The sequence below is a fragment of the Nannospalax galili genome, unplaced genomic scaffold (assembly GCF_000622305.1).
Source record: "Nannospalax galili isolate Female #2095 unplaced genomic scaffold, S.galili_v1.0 scaffold178, whole genome shotgun sequence".
NCBI lineage: Eukaryota > Metazoa > Chordata > Mammalia > Rodentia > Spalacidae > Nannospalax > Nannospalax galili.
In genome coordinates, this window is record NW_008341757.1 from 2,320,001 (window position 1) to 2,338,354 (window position 18,354).

At 40.5% G+C, this 18,354-nt stretch overlaps 1 protein-coding gene across 3 annotated transcripts in view; it reads right to left on the reverse strand.

Annotated features, from left to right (window-relative positions):
• The window catches only part of Jmjd1c (jumonji domain containing 1C), a 144,448-nt gene that overhangs the window by 25,414 nt on the left and 100,680 nt on the right, over positions 1-18,354 (reverse strand). For all 3 annotated transcript variants that reach the window (XM_008837306.3, XM_029565530.1, XM_029565531.1), the window contains 8 exons: positions 17,591-17,734; positions 17,314-17,503; positions 15,148-16,811; positions 11,055-11,227; positions 8,338-10,523; positions 4,211-4,412; positions 1,396-1,610; positions 4-156 (listed from right to left, as the gene is read on the reverse strand). In XM_008837306.3, coding sequence (XP_008835528.1) covers positions 4-156; positions 1,396-1,610; positions 4,211-4,412; positions 8,338-10,523; positions 11,055-11,227; positions 15,148-16,811; positions 17,314-17,503; positions 17,591-17,734 — 4,927 coding nt within the window. The remainder of the gene's footprint in view (positions 1-3; positions 157-1,395; positions 1,611-4,210; positions 4,413-8,337; positions 10,524-11,054; positions 11,228-15,147; positions 16,812-17,313; positions 17,504-17,590; positions 17,735-18,354) is intronic.

The following is an 18,354-nucleotide window of genomic DNA, read 5'->3' on the forward strand; positions in this document are numbered from 1 at the left end:
GACCTCTAGAGCTCTTCCTTTCTTTTCCCTTGAAACAATCCAAGCAAACCACAAATCCACATTTCTGGCAGACCCAATGAATGTTAAACAACGTGGCTTCACATGCATCGCACATCTCCCGGACACCTCTCACTGCTCTTTTCCAGGCTATCTTGGCTGAAAGACAAAGAAAACAGAAATGTAAAAGAAGCGTGCTTTGCTGAGTACATTTTTTGCTCAAACACAGCGAACATAAAGATGCAGCGGCAAATTGAGATCTTCTAGGCTCTCTTAAATGTAAGAACAGCAGCAGATTCTTTTTTTATTTCATTTTTATTTATGTGTATGTATGTATTGCCTGTGTGTAGGTAAGTGCACCCGTGTGGTGCAATACCCTCGGAGGTCAGAAGATGCTGTCGTATATCCTGTGACTGGAGTTAAGGACAGTTTTAGCTGCCATGTGGGTGCTGGGATTCGAACCTGGGTCTTCTGCAAGAACAACCAGTGTTCTTAACCTCTGAGCCATCTCTCCAGCCCCCAGCAGTAGATTCTTGTCTCATAGAGACAAGAATCTCAATACACAGCTCAGGCTGGACATCGACCATCCTAGTGCTTACATTTCCTGAGTGCTGGGATTACAAGCCCTAAGCAGATGTCTTCAGATAACATAACTCTTTAGAAGACTCAGAAAAACTAAAATGGTTGGCTTGGATTCAAGGCAGGTTCCTCAACCATGACACTTTGGGAAACATGTTATCGGGGTTACATGTGCACCATAGCATGTTCAATGGGGTCACTGGCCCTCCCATGAGATGCCAAGCAGTACAGTCACCCTCTTCACTATGAGATCACAGCTGGCTCCAATCACTACCATATGTACTCTGAGGGCCCAAAGCACAGATGTTAGGTAAGGAGAGGGAGAGGAAGAAGCTAAGATTTAGTGCATTTACTACACTAGGTACTTATGTTGGGTTTTTTTTCATTTAAGTAAATATAATGGCGCTAACTACTTTGCTAATGAATAGATGAGGTAACTAATTTTTCTATTACACACACCTGATATTCAAAGGTTATCTGGGAAGTCACATAGTCAAACAAGTAGTTGAGATTCAAATGTGGTGAACTATGTCCTTACACATTTATATATCATGATGATGTATCACATTTTTCATGCAAAGAAAATTTTATACTAATTTTTGTAGCAGCAGAAATAGGAAAATATGATTGTGATTTCATGAATAAGTCATTCAATTTCAAAAGGAAAGAACTGTATATAAAAGGTGGCATAGTCATAATTAAAATAGGAAAAAAAAAAAAAAAAGGAAGACGAAGGACTTATTCCACAGATTAAACAAAATGCAAAGAGAAATTCTTTAAACGAATCTGTAGAAGGCATGCTATACGTAACATCCTTACCGTCCTTTTTCACCCAGGACAAAGCTGTTTTTTCAGATGTTACTAATTGACAGAACTTATCACCTATTATATCCAAGATATATTTAGAAGTTTCTATGTCTATTTCATCATCTTCATAATTTTCATGTGTCCATAAACTCATGGCTTCATCATCATATTGGTCAGGAGAAGAAAAACCATCTATCCTAACCACTCCATTTTTACTAAATGACAATCTGAAACATTAAAACATAAAAGCATTAGATATTAAGATTAGAATTAATTTTTATGGTCATACTACATTACAAATACATGTTATAAACTAAAAACAGAGACAAGGGTAAATCCTCATCATACATTATTAATCAATGCACATAACTCCCACAGGCATTACCGAATGGCAATCATAAGCAGCACCAACTTTACGTTATTTCAGAAAGTAAGGGCTGGCTCAGTTCCACAGCACTTGCCTGGCATGCACAAGGCTCTGGGTTCAAACCTCCCAGTAGGGCAACAACCATAATCAAAGGAAAACTACTGGAAACTCTACCCAAGTATTTGAGGAATGACAGTGTACACACGTATGTCCAATGTCATCAAATCAGTACTGTTAACTTTTATTTTTTTCACCTCTCCATGTCCTAGCTACTGCCTCACTCTGTAGCCCAGGGTGGCCTTGAACTTGCACAGTAATTCCTGTCCAAGATTCCCAAGATCTGGAATTACAAGCATGAGCCACCATGCCTGACTTGTCATTTTATAACTAACTTTAATCTGAAACTGCTAAAGTAAATGTGTCTTTAATCACCTTAGAACTTTTAGTTTCGGATTAAAAAATGCTAACTGTACAGATAATCAAAAGTACTTAAAATATGGCCGTCACTCTTCAGATGTGCGATTAGAGCAGCCACTCTTACTGGCGGCTGGGTGCCTTAATTACTTCCCAGCCCCACCTTTCCATTTCCATGTTGGTACAGCTTTGATGGTTAGTTTTTGAGACGAGTTTCTTTTTTTTGGTCTTTTTGAGACAGGGTCTCCCTATAGCCCCAGTTGGCCTGGAACTCACTATGTAGACCAGGCTGGCCTTGAACTCACAGAAATCCGCCTGCCTCTGCCTCCTGAGTGCTGGGATTCAAGGGCCATGCGCCACCACGCCCAACCTAAGAGTTCTTTTATGTAGTCAAGGCTGGCCTCGCACTTGCTCTCAGCAGACTATGACCTTGAACTTCTGACCTTCCAGCTCCTTTTCTTTTAGAATTCAAATGCTCCTCTTGGCTTATTCTACCACCTTAACATGTTTTATTGTATCCCTGCCTGAATTATTTTTCCTCAGACTCTCCTGAGGTTTTCTTACCCTCTCCTAACTACTCTCCTTGATGACTGCTTTCTAACTTCTGCACTCCCTAAACCTGCCTGCCTTTTGGAGACCACTGGCTAGACTATACCAATACAGACATCTTAAGACTCTCTAATGAACATCAGGAATGTGTATTTAACAGATTGTTTGCCAACTTCCTGCAAATATTAGGAAAATAACAACAGACTATGTGATACATGCATAGAAGCACACTGAAGACTGCACAGTGCTTAATCTCATTTAACCCTCAAGTATGTGTAACAGAACTGCTTTTACCCTACAGCATTTTCACATGAAACAGGCTTATCTGTAATCCTCTACAAGGTCAGATGGTATCCAAACCCAAAAAAAGGCCAACTGTAGATTATGAGACATTAACCATTCTTTATTGGCTGGTTACCTAGTTTTTCCTTTTTTTTTTTTTTTTTTTTTTTAATTATTATTTGTATGTGTATGAGTGTTTTGACTTCATATGTTAAATGCATCTTTGTGTGCAATGCGCACGGACGCCAGAAGAGGGCATTGGATACCCTGGAACAGAAGTTAAAGATGCTTGTTGGTAGTCATGTGGGTGCTGGGAACTGAACCTAAGTCCTCTGCAAGAGCAGTCAGTGCTCTTAAACCACCAAGCCATCTCTCCAGCCCCATACCTAGTTTTTCTTTTCTTGAACCACCATGTCTATCAATGAATTTTTACATTTAAGGTATTTAGTAATATTTATATTAAATCAGTAAGTTAATAACTAAATGATTTTACGATTTTACGGCATGATATTCATAAATCTTCCATGTGATTTTATAACTTATAATTTTAGAGCTATGTTTAATATGTATTTAATGGAAGTAGGTTATTCCTATGAAACAATTTCTACTGCTAAGACAGTATACCTTAATTTATAGAAAAATGACTAAAGTATAGCTATATATTAAACTGCTTTAACAAAAATATATAAATTTTCAATTAAAAAAAAAAATCAAGAACTGGCTATTTTCTTTTCACATTTAGAAAAAAATACTACCAGCTGTTAGCTGGGCACATGGCTCAAACCTTTAATCCCAGCACCTGGAGGCAGAGGGAGGCGGATGGAGGCCTGTTCTACACAGTGAGTTCCAGGCCAACAAGGTTACAAAGTGAGACCCTGGCTCGAAACCAACAGCAGGTGAGAATTATTTTCAAATATAGCTCAGTAGTAGAGCACATGTGAGGCCATGGGGCTCAATCCCAAGCAAACCATCAAACCATACCAAAACATACCGTCCTGCAAACAAACAGAATGAAGAAAAAAGAAAAGTACATTTTCTCATTAAAGTGTTCCATAAAGAAATGTGAAAGGGCTGGGGTTAGCTGCTGTCAAAGTGTTGCACAAGTTTAATCAGACAGATTAAAGATGCATTCTCCTATCAAGAGAAGGGCCTGCCGGAATATGATGTGATTTGCAAGCTTCAGTAACTGCACACCTAGTTTTCATCTTGACTTACCGTCTGAAGTAGTAGAATCTGCAGAACACTGGTGAGTGAGCTGGCTCCTCTCCTTTCTTACTCCGAATAAGTCTGCACTCCCGGCACTTCTGTAAATTAGGTCCTATCTCACAGCAGGAGTCATCCTGAAGAAAGGACTCTCCGGTCTGCTTCAGCTTCTTGACCTTCCGCCAGTCTTTTAACACTGAACGAGGGATGCCAGCTGTAAGATCGGTAGGTTATTAGCAGGACTCTGTTTTACACAAATATATCTTCCTTGAGATGAAATTCAAATCAATTATACCAGTGTGATAGTACCAGACTGTGGAAAAGACTGAATTCCAGGTATGACTGACAATGACTAAGTCCACACAGCACGCTTACTCGATAACCCATTCTAACCACATGAGCCAAAGTCCTATCCCGGTATACCAGAAAAGCACCAAATTTTGTAGTTAATTGAAATCTAAATGATATGCACACTGATATACTAGCAAACATGAGACTCATTCATACTTTGCATTATTTAGTTTAAAATAAACCTGCAGCTGGGTGTGGTGGTTCATGCCCATAATACCCTTTTGGGAAGCCAAGGCAGAAGGATGAACATATGTTCTAGGCCAGCCGGGATCTTTAGCAAGGCACTCTTAAAAAACAAAAAAACCACCACCACCAAATAAAAAAATAAAAATTTAAATCACCATACAAGGGGCTGGAGACACGGTTCGGTGGTTAAGAGCACTGGCTGCTCTTGCAAAGGACCTGGTTTCCATTCCCAGCACCCACATCATGGCTAATAACTACCTCTAACTCTAGTTCCAGGGGAATCTGATGTCCTCTTCTGACCTTCTTGGGCACTACATAACACAGGTATACTTACATTCATACAAACACTCATGCATGTGGCTGGAGAGATGGCTCAGTGGTTAAGAGCACTGACTGCTCTTGCAGAGGACCCAGGTTGGCTTCCCAGCACCAACATGGCAGCTACAAACCATTCTTAACTCCAGTTCCAGGGGAATCTAAAGCCCTTTTCTGACCTCCGCAGCACTGCATGACATGGATGCACTCACATACATGCAGACAATACACTCATACACATAAAATAAAAATATTTTTAAAAATCACATAAAATTAAAAAAAAAAAATTTAAACCAGCACTTGGAGGCAGAGACAGGCAGATCTCTGAGTTCGAGGCCACCCATGGATACAGGGGGACCCAGTTTCAAAAAACAAGCAGATGTGAATTTTGATTGTCAACTACTTTAAATTGAGAAATACCTTGCAGGTATGTCTATAATCATGTTTCCAGAGATAATTGACCTGCCAGCAACTGAGGGGGAAAACCCACCATGAACATGGGCCTCAGCATGGGGGACATGAACTAAAGGGGAATGGAGGAAGAACTTTTACACACTGTTTCCTGACTAAAATGAGGTGATCAGCTTTTCTCTGCCACACCCTTCCACCATGATGTCCTGCCTTGAGATAGCCCAGTACAACAGAGCAGGCCAAGCATGCACTGAGAACTCTAAAACAGTGTAAGCTAAAAGGAATTCCTCTTCCCTTTATTTCTCAAGTATTTGTCATAGTGACCAAAAAAAAAAAAAAAAAAAAAAAACAATCTAAATTGGGACTTTGTAATCCAGTCCCTGACCCGAGGTATCCTGAAGGCAGAACAGAGTCAAAGATTATTCTCAGGTAAAATAAAAGATGGGAACACACGTCAGAGCAGGGCAGTATTTCCATCTCTAATGCCTAGAAGAAGGAACATACGTAAATATCCACTATTAATGTCAAGGGTCATTAACAGTGGTTCAAACTTAACACCAGGTGTATGACAGGGATTGAGAGCTGTAGGTAAAAAGGGGCAGCCAGGAAGAGATGGTGGGAAGGTTCTGTCAGACACCGACTGTTCAACCAAGGGAGCAACGTGAACAAATGTGTTTGGGGAAGAATGCAATGTCAGGCACGAAGCAGGGCCAGGGCTCTGCCTGGAGGTGTAGAACACTGACTGTGGGGTCAGATCCACCACGTACCTGACTCCAGTTCGTTCTTTTATCAGTTCTGACTGTAGCTGAATCACTGGTTGTGCATATCAGAGGACTTCCACTTAAATTTGTTGGCAATTTCACATCATAAAGTAGAATTATGTAAAATTCCTTATCGAAAAGCAGCCAACTTTTAATTACTACTACACATAGCAGATAGGAAGATATTTCAGAACTCTAGACGAAGCAAAGTCTGCTCTACCTCTGCAGCACGCAGGAAGGACAACTGAATGTGTATGGGTGTATGAAATAGATTACACATGTATGATACTGCATGTAATCACATTAAGTCCTCTAAGATGCAAACCTAATTCATTCTTTAAACTGACCATGACTGATAGCAACGCTGTCAAACAATGGGGAGAAAAATGCCATATTTAATTCATGGAGTGTTGGGCTTCTGAAAGCTTGCAATTTTAATAATGTTTCCAGATTGCTTATATCAGACACAAAATAACCCTACCCTTTTAATAGATGGTGTTTAATAGTCAACATAACATTGGAATGTCAAAGAATGGGATTTAAAATAGTCTTTCTAAAACTAAGTATCAGTTACCATGTAGGGAAGATCTGATTAAGCCTCACAACCTCAGAGAGATAATACTTTGGCCACTGTCTTAGAATCTTACTTGGAAACATGTATATGTACTTTCAAGCTGAAAAAAGAATGCACACGTCATTTAAAAATAATTTAGGGGCTGGAGAGATGGCTCAGCGGTTAAGAGCACTGGCTGCTCCTGCAGAGGCCCTGGGTTCAGTACCCAGCACCCACATGGCAACTAACAACTGTCCTTAACTCCAGTTCCAGGGGATACGATGCCCTCTTTAGACCTCAGTGGGTACTGCATGACACAGGTGCACTTAAATATGTGCAGGCAAAACTCATACACATAAAATAGAATAGTAAAATATTTAAAAACAATAATTTAATGAATTTTACTTCAAAAGTATTTTCTACTTGTTAAAAGCTATTTTCTGGAAGTTTGCCTCAAAAAATTTTAATGCGTAACATCAAAGAAAATGTTATATGAGACTAAGATAACTACTGACTAGTAAGCTTACTGTGACTGCACTTAGAGGGAACAAGAAGTGAGGAGAAAGAAAGAACACGTAGAGTCTGATACTCAGAAAAATGGAGGAGTCCTTCAGTGTCAATCAACCTGTCTTCTTGCATTTCAGTGTGTCATAGCTCTGCCTCTATTCGAACATGTCCTTCTTTCTTTTACTGCCTAACTATCCTTCTTGATGACTCCATCCTCCTGGTACCCCCTCCCTCACTTTCCTATGGCTTCCCCACAGGCGTGTGGGAAAGACCTCGTTCTGTGAAAAGGCACAAACAAAAGCCTTCAAGCACCTAAGGGCTTATGGGAGCCCTTTTGTGAGCATCCACATTGTCACAGATGTTTACTTATTGTACGTGGACGAATACACAGATATAAGACTGTTCAATGCCTTCTGCATTGTACACAAACCTACAGAGAAATATGCAAACTAGGAAAAACTACCTCAAAAGACACATAAAAACATTTTATAGTGATTTTACTGGCAAGTAGGCCTTACTTTGTTCAGCTACAGCCACAAAGGAAAATATAACAATTACTCTCAAAATGTTAATTGGATATAGAAATAAACATAAAACCACAAGCTTCTATCTTTTAATTTCTTCCCTTTTTTAATCATGGCAATCTCAATAAGCTTACAATTTTGTTACCTGGTAAAAATGATATGGCCCATAGTCACAGTATTACTAAGTAGTGCTCCTTTAAAGATAAGTAGGATGTATTTTTTAACAAAATCTTGTCATAAATATTTTAACTATTAACTATTAGGAATACTTTTTCTCACAACAGTCAAAGTTGTGTTTTAAGAGTTCTTCGAAAAGATCAAAATTATAAGAACTCCTAAGTCACACACTGAACTGTACAGATTATCAAATGCTGGGTGGAGTATGTCTCTTTAAAAGAGGATGTAAGTCTTCTCCTTTCTCCTCTTACAAGGTACTTAGGGATGGAGATTAAAAACAAGACCTTTAGGAGTACCCACGTCACGTGCTGCGACGCTCAGTTTCTCTGGGGTAAAACACACTTACATACTCACCACTGTTACTGCTCTGCAACTTCAATTTACTTTTCTCTTTGGCACTCCTGCTGAGAACTCCATTGGGTTTCGAGTCTTCTTCAAGTTCACCTTTCCTCTTCTGCAGATCATTCTGTTTTTTCTTGTAGGTGGGCTTGGGCTGCCTTTTGGTCCTCTGCTCTGACCTGCTTTCACTTCCATCTGAGTCTGCACTTTCAGAGCCAGATTCGTAAGTTCGTTTGGTTTTCCTCCTACTGACTTTATCCTCTCTAATGTATCTGTCCCCTTTACCATCTACGCTATTTTGTATATCACTGGATGTAGAGGCTATTAAGTTGACAGAACATGGCTTAATGATTTCGGACACAGAATTCCCTGAATTTTCCATTTTATTAGTATTTTTATCTTCTTCTGAATGTCGGGTAAGCCAGGCTTTTTTCAATTTAGTATGGTAATTGGGCTGGCTTGTCTGGGAGGCCTGCCCATTTCCTACAGAGATTGCTTTGTTACCTGCAGTACAGATGAAGGTGCTATCTGGAGGAAGAGAGGTGGGAGCTGGCAGATTTCTCGCAGTGCTACATTCAGTCTCACTGACGTTACTACTCTTAGACTGAGCTGCAGCCAAGGCTGCTTTGTGCTTCTTTAGATGGATAAAATCGGTTGTTCCTGAGAAGCCAGAGCCAGACTGAACGAGACTCCCTACCTTACTGCAGGCTGGAGAAAGTGGAACTGTGGTGCTGACTTTGCTTTGCTTTGTTTGCGCAACTGACTGACTGACACCCTTTGAAGAGGAACATTCTAAGGATGCAGAGGCCAAAATGGTACTTGGTAAAGAATAAACTGCTTCAGAACTGCTCAAGCTGGAAACACTGGTGGCTGTGGCAGCGGACGCGAACCCATCCGTTCTGGTATTAGGGATGGCATTCACAGCGGACATGACTGAAACAGGAACACTGCCCGGAGAGACAGCGTCAAGGTGTTTTTCGGATTTAACATGAGCACTGTCTAAATTCACATTTGATAGAATGATTCTTCCCGTCTCTCCGGCTTCTGGTTTGAGGTAATCTGTTTTATGTGCCCCAGTTGAGGATCTTTCACAAACTCCATCTTTGGAAGATAACGGTATAGCTGACACACTATCATTTTTTGTACTAGAAGGTGGACGCACAATGACAGATGCCACAGCAGCCTGTGACTTTCCACTGCTTTTCTCCACTTGCCAATCAGCTTTCTCTTTGCTGAGGTTATTAGATCTCCACATTTCTGTCAGACTCTGTTCAGAAGAACTCTTAAAATTTGCCTGAGAGTCCTTTGGCTCAGGAATTAGAGTTGGAGGCTTCTGTGATTCTTGAACTTTCCCACCAGCATTTACTGGCATCACTGGAGTCAGAGTTGGAGGGGAAAGGCTACTGTAGCTGCTTTCCTTTCTTTCCAAACTATGATGAATTGGTGGGTGGAACACTGGTGCCCTGTGCAAAGCAGGCATACTGCGGAGTGTGTTTGTAGAAGAAACTGTCAAGTGGGTAGGACTCCTACAATCATTTCTGAAAGTTGTTACTGAGTGAGATGCAATCTGATGGGGAAGATGGTCTGCTATCTTACCAACTAAACCTTCAGTTTCTGGTTGGTGTTTAATCAAAGGAGGAGGCTTTGAAAGAGAGGAGATAAACGAAGTCAGAGTTTGAGGACTAGCTGCTGCAGAAAGGTTACTCTGCTTCTCAGTGTAAATATTTGAAACTTCTTTGGATGGGTAAGATCTTGGAGGCTCGTTGACCACACTATTAGACAACGTAGTGAAATAGTTGCTTTGAGGCAAACTCTGAGGCACTGAGTGCTTCATTTTATAGAGCTCTGATACTGAGCGGTCTACATCTTTATCTTGTTTGATAGCATGGCTTTTAGGACTACACGATGATGATGCTACTCTGGAATAATCTCTCTCAACCTCAAGCCCCTTGATTTTAGTCGTAAAAGGAGCAACATCAATACTTTCTTGAAGAATTCGACGATGTTCCTCCTTATATTTGTTTAACCTCTCCCCAGTCTCCTGAGGTGGTCTCTGCAACTGATTTAATACGGGGTCCACAAAATGCCTATGCAAGTGACAATCTTTTCCAGGCTGTGACCTGTTAAGATCCAGGTCACCTTTTGCAGCTGTGGATGCGGCAGAGCATAATGGATCCAGGAAAGCTTTCCTCTCCAATTCACTACAAAGAAAATACACAAAGATTTCTGTAATCCCTTCTGTATGCAAAATACAAAGATACTTTAGTCAACTAAACTAGAAGGGATAGCAATACAAACAGAACAGAAGGAGGTATAGTGGCTAACAGCTAACATCTCACCACTTTGAAGGCCAAGGCAGGAGTACTGCCCTGAATGTGAGGCCAGACTGTCTCAAAACACCAAAATAAAATCTAAAGAACAGTATTCTCTCCAAAGTCTAATTTGGGCATTAGTTTTAATTTTTTATTTTTAAAACTTACTTATTTTGTTTGTTTTGAGACAACAAACAGGGTGCCCCTGTATCACCAGCTGGCCTGGAATGTGCTACGTAGACCAGGTTAGCCTCAATCCCATAGTCAGCCTGTCGTTCTCCTGAGGGCTGAGATGAAAGACATGTACTACTGCCATGCTCAGCTGTGAAACTAATTCTAAGTCAAGTATTTAAAAGGTGAAATGAGAAAAGTTATGAAAGTCAACAGTATTTGTTAAGTTTTAAACATTGGTGAACTTACTCTTTATGGTGATCTACTAAAGATTTTGTCACTGGTGGACTGGAATGCGCTGCAATTTTATGAGGTCGATGAGATTCTGCACTGGAAGGTCTGACAGGAATGTGACTAAGTAATCCAATACCATCTGCTGAAGTCACAGGAGTAGGCTGATGTAACCAAGGACTGGGAGAATTCTATTTAAAAAAAAAAAAAAAAATCTGGACTTCAGTTACTTAAAAAATAAAACCTCAACTCTCAAGCTAGGTGAGGTGGTGTGGAGTTAATACGAGCAGCCACCATCACAGTAAAACTCCTGACCCGTGTATTTATGAAGGCTGAAGCCAGACATTTTAAAAAATAAATCTGGTGAGAAATATTCAATTATTTAACCAACATTAGAAGAACTTTTCATATTATATTCTAAACTACACATTAAAATAGTAACTTTCGGGGCTGGAGAAATGGCTCAGTGGTTAAGAACACTGGCTGTTCTTGCAGAAGACCTGGGTTTGAATCCCAGCATCCACATGGCAGCTAACAACTGTCTGTAACTCCAGTTCTAGGGGATCTGACGTCCTCTTCTGTCCTCTGCAGGCACTGCACGACATGGGTGTACTTACTCACATGCAGGCAAAACACACACAGATTAAAAAAAAAAAAAAAAAAAAAAGTAACCTCCAGAAATACTCTCCTAATAAGAGAGCTTGAAATTAGTGTCACTAGTGTATATACATGGTGTCTAGAGAACCCAAATTTATGATTTTCTATGATTCCAACACCAGAAGAATTTGCTGCTCCTGGCAAAACCAGAACGATGCTCCTAAAATGTTATTCTACCAGAAGGAGAAATGACGAAACCAAGTCTATCTGCCAATTTCTACCATAATTTTTCAACAATAGCTGACATACAACTCACAGATCATTATATTTTCAAGGGATAAATCTATTCCACTGTATTACATAAGCTAAATATTGTTGGACCATTAAATATGGAGGCGTGGAAGTAGAGTTGTTTCTAATTCAGTACACTGCCTGTCTGACAGATTAACACGTATACATGCAATCTTTCATGTTGAGCCATACATTTAATAACATTTAAGAATTTTCTTTTATACTGTGACTCACTAAAATTCTTTAAGAGCATGCTTTGTGAATCTGACATCAGAATGACAGTCACATGCCATTAAAATCCAAAACACCTTTAGTTTTACCTAAAGAGACAAATCTTGTAACACACAGGGTAAGGTGTAACACACCAAAGGTAGATTGTTGCAAATAAACATCAACTACAGCTATAAACCTCACAAGAGACTAACGCCTAATGATTGATACACAGAAGGCACCATTTAAATATAAAATGACAAAAGACAACTATTACATAAGACTTAGAAATCTAAGTTACAGTAAAGAATGCCAATAATAAAAGCTTTTGCCCTATTTGAAGTACCATTTAAAATTATTTCCTAATCTAGTGGCTTGTACCGTTTGACCACTGTAATCACAAACACTAGGGTACTCATTTTTCCTTAAAATGTTATTTTAATTTACACCTTTATATTACAATTTTACAAAAATCAAAACCTGAGGCCTGTTTTAGTTTAACACCATTTTTTTAAACATTTTATTTATTATTTTTATTTTATGTGTGTGTTACGCCTGCATGTAGGTAAGTACACCCGTGTGGCGCAATGCCCGCGGAGGACAGAAGAGGCTGTTGGATCCCCTGGAACTGGAGTTACGAACAGCTGTTGGCTGCCATGTGGGTGCTGGGATTCAAACCTGGGTCTTCTGCAAGAACAGGCAGTGTTCCTAACCGCTGAGCCATTTCTCCAGCCCTAGTTTAACATCTTAGTGACCAGAAAAAACACGGACACAAAGGCTGGAGAGTCAGTCTAAGTCTTCTAAGCTGTTTTGCAGAGTCTGGAACTTAGGGAAGAAGATTCTGGTATTCCTACCAGCTCCTGGATTCTCTGTCCCTCTATACTTATGGCACAAGAGCACACCGTGAGTGCAGTGGGCACTGGGGTCACCAGGCCTGGTTTCAAATTCTGGTGAAGTAAATGTGGGTAATCATTCTTGACTATGCATTTTCTACATTCTAGCATGACTTCACATATGCCATGATACCATCAAGAATGAAAATGGAATCAAGATCCCATTTCTAAAAGAAAAATCAGAATGGGAAACTTGTGATCATGGAAGTACAACTCAAGAACTGAAATCTTGACAACATCAAGTGTGTCAGTATTGGTACAGAATAAACTGAAGCAACCACTGTCAATTTCATTAAAGAAGGCCAAAGCTCATATGAAGGCAAGCTGAAAGGATGAGGATAAATCACGGGAAATATCCTTCAAAATTATCAGACTATCAAATCCATAGTAGGTGCCCGTCACTATCACCATATTCCATTACAAATGGGTATTAATGACCTTGATCGATGCCACCACTTACCACCCAAAATTACACCAGTTTCTCTGACAAACCTTGGCATGATCACTGGCACACGCACATCTGCTGACATTTCTGACTGCTCTGTGTTAACAGTGTCATTCCTGAAGGAATGAAATACTTCACAGCACTGTCTTACAAACTGCCACTTCCAAGATACATATTATGGCTATTGCCCAGGACGTGGCACCAGAAGTGTTGGGTGCATCCAACCCTGGGGCAATACTATTCCCAAGAGTTAAGGCCCTACCAAGAATGGCTGAAGGAAATGTGGCAGATAGGACTGCGCAGTGAGGGGAGAACGCTTGTCAAGCACGGAGAAGATGACACACAATAAAGGCAGAGTGTTAAAAACAAAAGGAAACCTAGACTTGTGTTAATACAGATCAAGGACACACTAAATACAATAAGCTGATATAAAGAAGAAAAACATTAAGTGAATCTACTCTCCAAGAGCAGCTAATGCTCCTAACAACTGAGCCAATTCTCCAGCCCCCTTAAGTTTGAGGGCTACACTGCTCAAAAATACTTGATTGTAGGCCGCAACAGGTTCAGTAAAGTACTTGCCTCCATGCCTAACTGTGTAAGTTTGATTCCGACCCCACATGGTAGAAAGAGAACCAGCTGCTGTGAGAGAACTACAGGCCTCCTTACCACACATACAATAAAAATATGTATGTTCAAAAAAACCCCCAAATCCAAAGTAGTGAACCATGTACTTGAGAATGACTAAAATGCTAAATTTAATGTTAAATGTTTTCACCACAAAAAAAGCAAAGGTATTAAAATAAAATAGTACTGGGGAAGGGATACTTACAGAGTATGTTGGCCAGTACAAAGGCCAAGTTGTCACCTCATGGTTGTTTAACAGTAACATCCATTCCTTAACGTTTTTATATTGAGTCTGATATTGCCACTTCTTTTTAAATTATTACTGTATTTTTCAAAGACTGTATTCATTTCTATCTTATGAGTATCATGCCTACAGGGAGAGAAGTGCACCACATGCAGACCTGATGCCCTTGGAGGCCAGAAGGTGGCACTGGATCTCCCGGAACTAGAATTAAGGGCAGGGGTTAGCTGCCATGTGGGTGCTGGGAACTGAACTGGGGTCTTGTGGAAGAGCACCAAGCCCTCTTAAGTGCTGGACTAGCCATCTCCCTAGTCTGTGTTCCCATTTCTTTGTGTAAAGTTGATTTGTCAGGGGAAGCAGTGTGACAAAGCAGTGTGACCCCCCGTTTGCCACCTTTACCAACAATGTAAGCTACTTTCAATTCTGCCAAATGCTAGGCGTCACTAACCTTGAGCAGCCTTAAGACCATGAAGGGTTTATTCATTCAGCTATTCAACAGGCAATATAACATTCATTTAAAGAAGAATTTGATAACACATACAAAAAAAACCCTATTTAATACAAAATTTAGCCCTGAAATTTCACTACCAATACAAAACACCATAAATAAGTCTATTAAACACTATGATTTATGAAAGTTATTTCTTTTTATAAAGGGACTTTTTTGAAATTTCCAGATCTGCTCTGAGATTTTTTTTTAAGCATCTGCAAATATAACCAACTGAAAAATTTTAATACCGAAAAAAAAAATACCTATAGAGGTTGACTGACAAATACACGTTGCTATGCGGCAAACGCACTGGCACTTACCCTCCGTAATGAAGCTTCGGTATTAACTGCATTTTCTGGGTGAACCCACTTAGAAGAAGGCAGACCAAGTCCCGAATATGCATGTGTTCCATTTGGATATTGCCAAATGATTGGATAAAGGCCAAGCTGATTGTATGAGGCAGGAGGATGGGCTTGTCCAAGGAGATGAGGCTGTAGCAGCTGCTGCTGCTGGTGTGCTAGTGCTAGGTGGCTCAGGCTGTTGGCATGAGCGTTCTCCAAGCGAGGATGGCCGCCCAGCAGGGAGGCAGCGGGCATTCCAGGTAAGACAGTGGGAAGCAAATGAGGGTGAACAGAATGGTGTGGCCCACTAGTGAGAGGGTGAGTGTTAATGGTGGCTAATGCAGTTTGACTAGATGATCCAGCTAGTAAGTGAGGGGCAGGAGTCAGAGCAGGGTGATGGGTGCCTGGGTTTAAACAGGTTCTATGGGATGAGGAATGAAGGGAGAAAGGATGCTGGCTCAAAAAAGGTGAAATGTGGTTGGCTCCTGTTTCTGATCCAATAAGAGCAGGGTCCCTATAAACTGTGAAATGCTCATTTTTATCAATGATAAGAGGGCTCTTTGTAGCTTCCAACGCAGCTCCTCGAACAGGTGCTGGATGAGAGGTGCACCTTGACAGCTCGTGGTCCGCCTTCCTTACCAGTCGTCTCTCACTGGCCGCTGGACTGTTCACGTGAGCGGCCTTGGGTCTCGCAGAGTCAGGACAGTAGGTGACCTTAGGTTTAGCAACTTCAGGTGAAGAGCTGGACTTGGTCTTGTGGGTAGTGACTGAAGCACTGAGTTTAGATTTTATAGTTTCCGGGGGTGGACTTCGCTTTTGTGGCTTATCTTCTGTGGCAGAAACTGCACTTAAAGATGACATATAAGAGATATAATGATTTCTCTCTTTTTCAATATCAGCATGATCATTTCCTGAAGAAGGACTCATAACACCTGACTGGGTTAAATCTACTTTAACTACATCACTGACCCAGCTCTGGTCAGAATCTTGCTTTGCTATTTCCAGAAATTTAGCATTTGAAACTGAATGTTTAGAGTCACTAACATTAGGGTCCATTTTCTCAAGTGTTTGGAGGCCAAAGGCACCTGAGCTCTCCTGAACCATCCTTTCCGAATTCGTGTCATTGGTAATATCAATAACACATTTAGGTGTAGGTGATCTGGAGACAAATTTCTCCTTTGGTAATAACTCCATGGGATGTGTGTTTTCCATATCGCATTCTTGGAGAACAAAATCATTAGGATTATGGTTAACAACTGGGGTTTGTCCTGATGAGTGGATAGTCCGTTTTTCTTGAAGATGGGTGTCAACAGACTTCCATTTCTCTCCTTCATGGTTTTTATCTTCCTGTGTTTGATCCCAGGGAGGCTGATTCTCTATTTGGGTCTCTCCTGCCTTCTCAGCAATCTGGGATTTTCCTTCTTCTCCATTTATCTTTGAAGTGCTTTTACTTTTCATCTCATACTCTGGTGATTGCTCAGAGGAGTTATTGATTGTTCTCTTACTTGAAGTTTCTGAGTCACTGTTCTCAGAAAAGTCTGAAACACCGTCAGTCCGCAGCCTTTTCATACTAAGCTTCTTTTCACCCTCCTCAGGATTCCTCCTTTTATTTACCAAGTGTCTGTTTTTACCTTTAGGGTTTTCTGTGAGATTAAAAAGAGTTTTATTTTTCATGATCAATAAGGATATTAAAAAATACGTTGGGGAGGACTGAAGAGATGGCTCAGGGGTAAGAGCACTGGCTGCTCTTGCAGAGTACCAGGGTTTGATTTCCAGCACCCACATGGCAGCTAACAACCATCTGGAACTCCACTTCCAGGGGATCTGATGCCCTCTTCTGACCTCCACAGACACTGCACGACATATGTTCACCTACCTACAAACAATATATCCATACACATAAAATGTTTTTAAAAATTGTATTCATTAATTTTATGTAAGTTCTCTCTCTCTCTCTCCTCTCCCCCCACCTCTCTCTCATATGCACCCATGTCATGTCGTGCCCTCAGAGACCAAAAGAAGGCACTGAATCCGCTAGAAAAGGAGTGCTCTTAACCACTGAGCCATCTCTCCAGCTGCTCAATAAACGCATTTTAATGCGTCTTTATTCATTCCCCAGTCCTTAGAAAACAAAGTGGGCCCTACCTGCTCGTGATGTGTAATCATGTTTCTCCTCCCTCATCTCCTCCTCAGGCACACTGCTATCTGAGCCCTTCCTCTTACTCAGACGGACATGTCTGTGCTGCTGTTGCTGGTGGGTGTTCTGTTTTGATCCAGCAGCTTGAGAATTCATTGCTGGTCTGGGACTATTTGCTTGAGCACGTGTATAATGACCCTAAAAATAACCAATGAACAGTGATTACTTACTGCCTGATTTCAAATAAATTATAGAAAAAAATATTTTCTAAAAATCCATACATACGTGAACAGTGTTGGTATTTTGATTGGCACGAGACCTGCGTCGTGATGTAATGCCAATATTTTCACCTTTTAACAAAGAGTGAACAACATCATCTAGAAAGGTCATTTGAACCATAGAAGGATCGACATTCTGTGGTTCTAGTACCTAATCCATGACAAAACGAAACAAAACAGAGATTAAATCCAATCAACTAGTAAGTGTAACATTAGTACATTTTTTTTTTTAAACTTAGTTGAACTTTTTACAAATCGGTTTAGGAACTTGACTTTTTAAGATACCACCAGGCTTACATAACCTATATTAATCACCAAAGACAAAATTCCCTTTTCTTCTATACTCGCGATGAGTTCCTCACAGAGTAATCAACAATGAAATGGGGTGAAAACTGTGTTCTGAAAGCTTTCAGTGCAGACAGGAAACCCCTTGGGAAATATTATAGGAAAGGAAAAACTGAAGTTTAATTAAGTTTCACTCAGCCTAAGGATTTGAAAGAAAAAAAAAAACCAGATCAATTAGGGATCAATAGTCAGCACTGAAATAAATTAGACAACATCATCACTTTCTGATGTCAAGTGGCCTCTATGTAACAACCAGTTTTTTTTGGGGGGGGGGGTCTTTTTGAGACAGGGTCTCCCTGTAGCCCCAGCTGTCCTCGAACTCACTATGTAGACCAGGCTGGCCTTGAACTCACAGAGATCCGCCTCCCCAGTGCTGGGATTAAAGGCGTGAGCCCCCACACAGAACATCCAGTATTTTTAAGTGTA